This window comes from Eriocheir sinensis, chromosome 69 (genome assembly GCF_024679095.1).
Source record: "Eriocheir sinensis breed Jianghai 21 chromosome 69, ASM2467909v1, whole genome shotgun sequence".
NCBI lineage: Eukaryota > Metazoa > Arthropoda > Malacostraca > Decapoda > Varunidae > Eriocheir > Eriocheir sinensis.
In genome coordinates, this window is record NC_066577.1 from 3,846,751 (window position 1) to 3,856,869 (window position 10,119).

A 10,119-nucleotide genomic window follows, 5' to 3' on the forward strand; every position below is an offset into this window, starting at 1 on the left:
TGTGTGTGTGTTGCTGTCGGTCAGGGTTCGAATCCCGCCAACTGTCGACTGTGAACTAGTGACATTTAGCGCGAAGACACAGTTTACAGTGTAGACAACGTATTTAGAGTTATAAGTTCAAGCCACACGCCTTGAGACTTACGGTCATGTTCTTAAAAATTTTGCCGCCCGAGCACACTTCTTAGACAAGGCTTTCCTATAGTTGTGGGCATTTCCAGGTGCAGAGTAGGAGCGCTTTACTGTGTGTACTTGGACTTTGAAATAATTAGGAATACGCATATTTGAAAAGGCTTTCCTAGGAGTTTGGGGCATTTCCAGGGCTAGTTTTATGACCCTGGTGGTAGTGTGACCCTTCTTCTGTACCATGAACCTAAGAAACACATTTGACAAGGCTTTCGTAGGTGTTGTGGGAGGCATTTCCAGGGGTGGTTTTATGACCCTGGTGGTAGTGTGACCCTTCTTCTGTACCATGAACCTAAGAAACACACATTTGACAAGGCTTTCGCAGGTGTTGTGGGGGGCATTTCCAGGGTCAGTTTTATGACTCTGGTGGTAGTGTGACCCTTCTTCTGTACCATGAACCTAAGAAACACACATTTGACATGGCTTTCGCAGGTGTTGTGGGGGGCATTTCCAGGGGTAGTTTTGTGACTGGTGGTAGTGTGACTCTTCTTCCGTACCATGAACCTAAGAAACACACATTTGCCAAGGCTTTCCTAGGAGTCTGGGGCATTTGCAGGGCTAGTTTTATGACCATGGTGGTAGTGTGACCCTTCTTCTGTACCATGAACCTCAGCAAACTCTCATGGGAATCCGACTGATCTCCTTTTCCGCGTTTGGAAGTAGTTGACGTGAGGAGCGGAAGTGTCTGAGAATAGGTACCATTTTCCCAGCGTAGACAGACCTCGGGAATGTAGTTAAGGGCTATTATACTGGGCAAATTTTCCGTGGATCTTCAGTCAAACCACGATTTATGCTGGCGTGGTTCTCATATTTCCGTTATTTTCTGACGTGTCCACGATCTTCTAAAGCTACAGTAGAGTTCCTTGAATGATGACGGTATTACTCACCATCATCATCAGCAGCAATAACAAGAAAAAAATGAGAACCACGCCAGCGGAAATCGTGGTTTGACTGAAGATCCACGGAAAGTTTGCCCAGTGTAATAGCCCCTTTATTAATAACGAGGCAATGAACAGATACAGTAAGCCTAAAGGGGCTGTTACACTGGGCAAATTTTCCGTGGATCTTCAGTCAAACCACGATTTCCGCTGGCGTGGTTCTTTAAGGGGCTATACACTGGGCAAACTTTCCGTGGATCTTCAGTCAAACCACGATTTCCGCTGGCGTGGTTCTCATATTTCTGACGTGTCCCAGATCTTCCCCAAAGCTACGGTAGATTTCACCGAAGGACGACGGCATTACTCACCATCATCATCAGCAGCAATAACAAGAAACAACTGAGAACCACGCCAGCAGAAATCGTGGTTTGACTGAAGATCCACGGAAAATTTGCCCAGTGTAATAGCCCCTTTAGATTGGGCAAATTTTCCGTGGATCTTCAGTCAAACCTCGATTTCCCCTGGCGTGGCTCTCATTTGTTTCTTGTTATTGCTGCTGATGATGGTGAGTAATACCGTCGTCCTTCAGTGAAATCTACCGTAGCTTTGGAAGATCGTGGACACGTCAGAAAACCACGGAAATATGAGAACCACGCCAGCGGAAATCGTGGTTTGACTGAAGATCCACGGAAAGTTTGCCCAGTGTAATAGCCCCTTAACTACAACGTAAATAACGGGGGGCATACGCTAGGGGACGCGTCGCTTAACTCCCCCGCCGCCTCCACCCACGACTCCATGCAAGCCCCCCCGCAGTTACCCTTCCCCTGGGCATCCGTCGAGGGGGGGGAGGCGCAGGAGGGAGTGCTGTCCCCTTTTCCCGTTCACACTCGTTTGCAGGTTATAATTATTTTTTTTATATACTTTTTTTACGTCTTGGTCTATACACCGGTAGGCTTTCTTTAGGTGTCTGGTTGTTGGCCCCAGCCCGTCATGACGCAGCCAAGTGTTTATAGTGGCGCCATCTATTCTTGGCTCATGCTGCCCCCCGGAGCTCATTCTTGATTCACTTGGACGGTTTCCTCTACAATCCGGGTTGATGGGTGGTCTTCAGGACAGCATGAGGGTAGTCTTAGGCCACTCGGCGGTGACAGATAAATCCCAGGAGGCAGCGGCTAACCTGCATCATCCAGGACGCGCCGAATGCGGGACAGGCACGCTAACCACTCAGCCACCGCCTTCCTATTAAAAAGGTGTGAATCTGTATGCGTCCGCCTCCCAGACATCGATCCTGCTCACGGGGTTGTTTCTGTACGGGACAACCCTGAGTGGACCTAAGTCTATATGTACCAAGTCAAGTCACTCTGCTTCAAAACTGCGACCAGTACGCGCAGGAGGCGGTTTTGGGTCGGAGCAGCGGGATGACGTCACTTGGAGCTAAAAAAAAAATACCCGCCAGTTCAGGGGTGACTAAAGTTGGGGCCGTGTGTGCACTCTGGATGTGCATTCTCGCCTTCTTTCACAGCGCGTTCAGGCAAGCCACTGACGAAAAAATATGTCTTTTTATTGTGCTATTGCGTGACTATAATTTCAATGATTACAAACGGCGGTGTGGGGTGTGAGGGAGGGCATGATGAAGTGATTGATTTAAATTAGTCCGCCTTTCCTCGTTTTCTCTAAATCCCTGTTTCTACATTCTCTAGTTTGGCTCCAAGCAGTGTCATGCATAAACCACGCCTCGGCCGTGTATCCTCCCACAAACCTGCGTATGACTTGACTTAGTGTATATAGACTAGGAGTGGACGAGACCTAAGGGACGCCCACGTAGCTCATGGTCGGGGCAAGTCGACCGATCCTGGTGGGAGGGGCTTGGAGTTGGAAGGGCAGGCACGTGGAGGCTTGCTCTGTGGGACCGTCAGGGGGTGGAGGCAGCGGGTGAGTGAAGCGACGCGCACCCTGGCGTATGCTCCCGTTAGTTAGTTAGTGTAGTGTGTGTTGGCGGTGGTGTGTGTGTGTGTGTGTGAGAGAGAGAGAGAGAGAGAGAGAGAGAGAGAGAGAGAAGCAACACTAACACAATTACGACGCGTCTCCACGAGGAAAGGAGGTGCCAAGGGGAGGGAGGGAGGGAAGGAAGGAAGGAGGGAGAGAAGGAGGGAAGAAGGGAGGGAAGGAGGGAGGGAGTAAAGGTGTGTTAGGAAGAAATAAAGAAAGACTACGAGGATGATGACCATGATAGTAACAACTGTGATGAAGTAGAAGTAGTAATAGTAGTAGTAGTAGTAATAGAAGTAGTAATAGTAGTAGTAGTAGTAATAGAAGTAGTAATAGTAGTAGTAGTAGTAATAGAAGTAGTAATAGTAGTAGTAGTAGTAATAGAAGTAGTAATAGTAGTAGTAGTAGTAATAGAAGTAGTAATAGTAGTAGTAGTAGTAATAGAAGTAGTAATAGTAGTAGTAGTAGTAATAGAAGTAGAGTAGAAGTAGTGAAAGTAGTAGTAGTATCTGTTTCTTTCAATTTATCTATCATTTGCCCTACTTTCTTTGCTCTCTCTCTCTCTCTCTCTCTCTCTCTCTCTCTCTCTCTCTCTCTCTCTCTCTCTGTATGTGTGTGTGTGTGTGTGTGTGTGTGTGTGTGTGTGTGTGTGTGTGTGTGTGTGTGTGTGTGTGTTGGTAGTAGTGATATCGGCACCTCCCTCCAGCGGCTGAGTTAGTAGTGGAGGTATTAATGGTGACAATAATGATAGAAAGTTTTAATATTATAAATACAATGATAAACAGCGACTGGCACGGCAACAACAACACAAACAACGACAACAACAATAACAACCACAACAGCAGCCGCCAGCCCCGGGGCAGGGTGTGCGCCGCGCCGCGCCGCCAGCGGGAGGACGTGGCGGGTTTTCTTGGGGGCGGGGGGAGAGGGGGGGCGGCGACCCTGTGCGTGACGTCATAATCTTGTGAGGCACATTAGCGGTCAGCTGAGCGGCGGCGGCGACGGGTCAGTGGCGGCCTGGTTAGCGTGAGGCGCCGCGGCACGCTGCGACAGGCTGCAGGAGGCAGGCTACAGGCTGCTGTGTGTGGGTGTGTGCGTGTGTACGTGCACGTGGCACGGTGCGTGGCCCTGTGTGTGTGGCCCCGTGTGGCCCTGTGTTACCCCGTGTGGCCCTGTGTTACCCCGTGTGGCCCTGTGTGGCCCCGTGTGGCCGCAGCGCCCGGCCGGCCCGCGGCGGGGTGAGGAGCCTGGCAGTGCCCCGCGCCCCGTGGCCCACTGGCCCCGGCACGCCATGGCGGGGTGATGGAGGGCGCGGCGCCCCCTTGCCCTCGACACCTGGTGGAGGCTGAGGTGCACCCGCAGCCCCCCCCTCCCGACCCCCCGGACTCGCCCTCCCACGTGCCCAACGGCCCCCTGGTGGTGCCCGAGGTGCCCGCCTTCCTCAGGGGCGGCGCCGCCATGACGGGGGGCGGCCCCCCCTCCCCGCCGCCCCTGCTCACCACGTTCGGGCGGCCGCGACCCCTGGACCCCCGCGTGGAGCAGCTGCGGGGCCGCCGCGCCCCCAAGGCCGTGGCGGCGCCCGCCGTGCGCGGCAGGAACGGCTTCAGCCGCCCGCGCCGCGTCACCTTCCTGGTGGAGCCGCTGCCCGCGGGAAATCCCTACGGGGACCCATACCGTGACCCATACGGGGACCCATACGGGGACTCCCACGGCGACGAGGACGACGAAGAGGACGACGACGAGCTGAGCGAGCTGACCCGCGGCGCCGACCACGACGCCCACCACGCCGACGACCAGGCGGCAGCGGCGGCGGCGGCGGCGGCGGCGCCGGGTGAGCCGCGACGACCCAGCTTGCGGCCCGGCCAGCCCGACCCCACGGCGACCACAGGTGACGCCCGGGGCACGGGAGACACGGGGAAGCGGGCACAGAAAGACACGGACACACACCGACACACCGCCATCAGCACCTTTATACACACTCAGGCACACACACACACACACACACACACACACACACACACACACACACACACATATACAGTAATCATAAGAACGATTTCAATTTACCCTGATAATAACCACGATTAAGGAAAGCACCAAACCTTCTAAAAGCACGGCGCCGCGAATGAGGCGAGGCGGGGACGCTACATAACCAGCTGACGGGCGGCGACCTAACGAACAAGTCAACGCCAGGCATTCTTCCGACGATGTAGAGTTTGCCACGGGCTGACTCTTTTAACGGTTCTTTGTCGGTCCTGTGGAAAATAGGAACCATTCTAAACAGGGAAGGGGAAGATTTGATTGTATATATGGGGCGTTTTAGTTGGTAAGCTGAGCCAGGCTATGTTAGGTCAGGTAAGGTCAAAGTAAAGCGAACACTATAGGTTCATGGAAGAAGGTTAGGTGAGGTTATGAAAATCTCGCTAGTATGACAGACTTGGGTGGCGGCTACCTGAGCGGTGGTTGAGTGGTTAACATGCTGGCGCCGCGTTCATGCAGGAGGACGCGAGTTTGAGTTCTGCCACCACCACAGCTGGGATTTTTCAGTCACCGCCAAGTGGTCCAGCACCACCCACACGCCGTCCAGAAGACCACCTATCAACCCGGACTTTGGAGTCTAGATTCTCTCTCTAAAAAGGAGAGGCTCAAAGATGAGCTCCAGGGGGCAGCACGAGCCAAGCAAGATGGCGCCACTATAAACATTTGCCTGCGCCATAACGGGCTGGGGTCGACCATCAAGCCCCACCAAGATGTTAATTGCCTCGCTGTACAATGTTTCCTGTGTCTCAGCGCGCCTTTAAGCCAGGACTCGCAGCCGTATAAAATGACTGAGATTATAAGGCTACTTCAAGGATCTTTTCTTTTTAACATGAAATGCTTCGTCTGTGTTCCTCTTGGCTTGGGCGTCACTCTGCCCACTGCCTCCACCCCTGACGACTTACACTCTGCGATCCTATCCAGTTTCCTTACACTATTATTTGACATATAAGGAAAACTGAAGAAACTCTATCGTCTTCCCGAGAAAATTCTGCATCACAGTATCACAAATCTTGCTGTCCATATACGGGGCCTTGTCCGCCCTCGTATGGAGTATGCCTCTCATGTGTGGGGGGCTCCACACACACAGTTCTTTTGGAGAGAGATGAGTCTAAGGGCAGCTGTCACAGTCGTTTTGTTTGTTTTGATCGTTACCAATGGCTGTTATCGCCGCTATAGTATTTCCACGTAAAACTGGGCGATGGGGTAGTGGCGGCTGCGGGGTTAGCCTAGCCCCGCACCTTGCCACACACTCTCAACACCTCTCGCTTCATCTGCAGCGGCCACTACCACATAGGCCAGTTTCAAATGGAAAACTATAGCGTCGATCGCCGCCATTGGTAACGATCAAAACAAACGAAGTGACTGTGAAAGCGGCCCTAAGGCTTTTCTTCTCATCGACATTCCTCCTTTTACTGACAGTCTCCTACCTCTTAAAGTCCTCCGCGTCTCTTTCCATCTTCTTCCGATATGTTCACGCTGACTGCTCTTCTGAACTTGCTAACTGCATGCCTCCCCCTCTCTCGCGGCCCCACTGCACGCGATTCTCCACTCTAGCTCATCCCTATACAGTCCAAATCCCTTATGCAAGAGTTAACCAGCATCTTCATTCTTTTATCCTTTCTGCTGACGCATCGTTTTGTGGAGTTGTCTGTCATTTTTTTTGGTCGTGAGTGTATCACAGTTCTCCGTCTCAACATGTCTGCCTGGCCAGGGGCGTCCGCGGGAATGTGTTCAAGGGGGGACGGAGCCAGCACGTCTGAGGCCGGTATTGTCAGGCGCTGTGTGTATTTACCTAGCTACCTAGTTGTAGTTTCACAGGGCCTGGGCTTTACGCTCGTGTGGTCCCGTCTCCAGATCTACATTTAACAGGCCTGTGACACAGGGGAACAGGAGAAAGAGAGAGAGAGGAAGGAAAGGGAGAAAAATAAGGAGGAAGAATAAAGATCGTGATAAAAGACGGAAGACAGGAAAAACATATTACAAGGGAAACTCTGCCAAAGGGTCGTCACATGGCAAACAATTAGTGTGGTCAAACGTCTGAAAATCGCCGAAAAAAAAGACCCCAGGCGTTTGATTACATACGAAAGGCGGGCGACGAACCATCCAGTCCACCCCCTCTCCCAGGCTACCAGAGCGACCTTCCCTGTTTGCCTTTTCACTATACCTTCAGCGTGCCTCCGTGCTGTCCTCGTGTGAGTGTGGTGTCCCCAGCGCGGCGATACAACACAGAAATTGATGGGTATTAGAGACCTACGGCTGTGTGTTTACTGTCTATGATAGCTTGGTCTCCTCCTATATCTCCTTTCATAGATAAAGATGAACGATTAAAATTAGCCGAGAGAGAGAGAGAGAGAGAGAGAGAGAGAATCACCATCATATATTTACTTTCCTTATCATCTTTTTAGCATCTCTCTCTCTCTCTCTCTCTCTCTCTCATGGCAGCCTTCCCTTCCTCCTCGTCCACAAACACACCCATCCTCCATATAAAAGCTTTCAATAGTGTTTCCCCCAGCAGGAAGGTTATGCTAAGTCCTGCCCTTCGATATCAGTGTTACAGATAAAGAACTCAATGAGCACTAATGGTGTGTCCCTGTGTAATGCTGGGAGTCTGGTGATGGTTTGACAAGGCTTTGGTAGAGGTTGTGTTAGTAGTATTTCCATGGGTAGCGTTATGAGTCTGGTGATAGTTTAACAAGGCTTTGGTGGAGGTTGTGTTAGTAGTATGTCCATGGGTAGTGTTATGAGCCTGGTGATAGTTTGGCAAGGCTTTGGTGGAGGTTGTGTTAGTAGTATTTCCATGGGTTGTGTTATGAGCCTGGTGATAGTTTGACAAGGCTTTGGTTGAGGTTGTGTTAGTAGTATTTCCATGGGTTGTGTTATGAGCCTGGTGATAGTTTGACAAGGCTTTGGTGGAGGTTGTGTTAGTAGTATTTCCATGGGTAGTGTTATGAGCCTAGTGATAGTTTAACAAGGCTTTGGTAGAGGTTGTGTTAGTAGTATTTCCATGGGTAGTGTTATGAGCCTGGTGATAGTTTAACAAGGCTTTGGTGGAGGTTGTGTTAGTAGTATTTCCATGGGTAGTGTTATGAGCCTGGTGATAGTTTGACAAGGCTTTGGTTGAGGTTGTGTTAGTAGTATTTCCATGGGTAGTGTTATGAGCCTGGTGATAGTTTGACAAGGCTTTGGTAGAGGCTGTGTTAGTAGTATTTCCATGGGTAGTGTTATGAGCCTGGTGATAGTCTGACAAGGTTTTGGTTGAGGATGTGTTAGCAGTATTTCCATGGGTAGTGTTATGAGCCTGGTGATAGTTTGACAAGGCTTTGGTGGAGGATGTGTTAGTAGTATTTCCATGGGTAGTGTTATGAGCCTGGTGATAGTTTGACAAGGCTTTGGTGGAGGATGTGTTAGTAGTATTTCCATGGGTAGTGTTATGAGCCTGGTGATAGTTTGACAAGGCTCTCGCACCATGAACGTAAAAAGACTCTTGAGAACCCGACTCATCTTTGTGGTCTTGGGAAACAGCTGTTGTGGGAGATGAGATCGCTTGACAATGCCGACCTGTGTTAGTGCGTGCGTTCGTGCGTTCACTTCTGTTTCTTCTTTAATGCGACGCTTGAAGTGATGGAGACAATGTGTGTGTGTGTGTGTGTGTGTGTGTGTGTGTGTGTGTGTGTGTGTGTGTGTGTGTGTGTAATACTTGTTTTTGTTTTTATTCTTCTATATTTTTATTTTTTTTTTGTTTTCTTATATTTTTTTTCTTCTTCATCTTCCTCCTCTATTCCTCCTTCTCCTCCTTCTCTCCCTCCTCCTCTCCCTCCTCCTTCTCCTCCTCTTCTCCCTCCTCCTCCTCCTTCTGCTCTTCTTCCTGCACCTCCTCCTTCATCTTTTTCATCTTTTTCTCCACCTCCTCCTCCTCTTCCTCCTCTCCTCCTTCTCCTCCTCCTCCTCCGCCTCTTTCTTCTCCTCTTCCTCCTCCTCTTTTATAATTTTCCTCTTCCTCCTCTTCATCTCCTTCATTTTCATCTTCTTCCTCCCCCTCCTCCTCCTCTTCTTCTTCCTCCTCCTCCTCCTCCTCCTCCTCCTCCTCCTCCTCCTCCTCATATATCTCCTTTCATTGATAAAGATGAACGATTAAAATTAGCCGAAAGAGAGAGAGAGAGAGAGAGAGAGAGAGAGAGAGAGAGAGAATCACTATCATATATTTACTTTCCTTAACATCATTTTAGCATCTCTCTCTCTCTCTCTCTCTCTCTCTCTCAATTTTCTTCTTCCTTTGATAATTTTTTGTTCATTCTTCATTTCCGCCTTCATATTGACTTTCCTCCTCCTCCTCCTCCTCCTCCTCCTCTTCCTCCTCCTCCTCCTCCTCTTTTATCATCTTCCTCTTCCTCCTCTTCATCTCCTTCATCTTCATCCTCCTCATCTTCATATTTCTCCTCCTCCTCCTTCTCTCTTATCATCTTCTTCCTCTTCCTCCTCTTCATCTCCTTCATCTTCATCTTCTTCTTCCTGCTCCTCCTCCTCCTCCTCCTCCTCTTTTATCATCTTCTTCCTCTTCCTCCTCTTCATCTCCTTCATCTTCATCTTCTTCTTCTTCCTCTTCCTCCTCCTCCTCCTCCTCCTCCTTTATCATCTTCTTCCTCTTCCTCCTCTTCATCTCCTTCATCTTCATCATCTTCCTCCTCCTCCTCCTCCTCCTCCTCCTCCTCTTTTATCATCTTCCTCCTCTTCATCTCCTTCATCTTCATCTTCATCTTCCTCCTCCTCCTCCTCCTCTTTTATCATCTTCTTCATCTTCCTCCTCTTCATCTCCTTCATCTTCATCTTCTTCTTCCTCCTCCTCCTCCTCCTCCTCTTTTATCATCTTCTTCATCTTTCTCCTCTTCATCTCCTTCATCTTCATCTTCTTCTTCCTCCTCCTCCTCCTCCTCCTCCTCCTCTTTTATCATCTTCTTCATCTTTCTCCTCTTCATCTCCTTCATCTTCATCTTCTTCTTCCTCCTCCTCCTCCTCCTCCTCCTCCTCCTCT

The 10,119-nt window shown here is 50.2% G+C and overlaps 1 protein-coding gene across 1 annotated transcript in view; it reads left to right on the forward strand.

Annotated features, from left to right (window-relative positions):
- The first annotated feature begins 3,923 nt into the window (after positions 1-3,923).
- The window catches only part of LOC126988328 (unconventional myosin-Ia-like), an 87,227-nt gene continuing 81,031 nt past the window's right edge, over positions 3,924-10,119 (forward strand). The window contains exon 1 of the mRNA XM_050846384.1: positions 3,924-4,938. Coding sequence (XP_050702341.1) covers positions 4,353-4,938 — 586 coding nt within the window. The 5' untranslated portion in view covers positions 3,924-4,352. The remainder of the gene's footprint in view (positions 4,939-10,119) is intronic.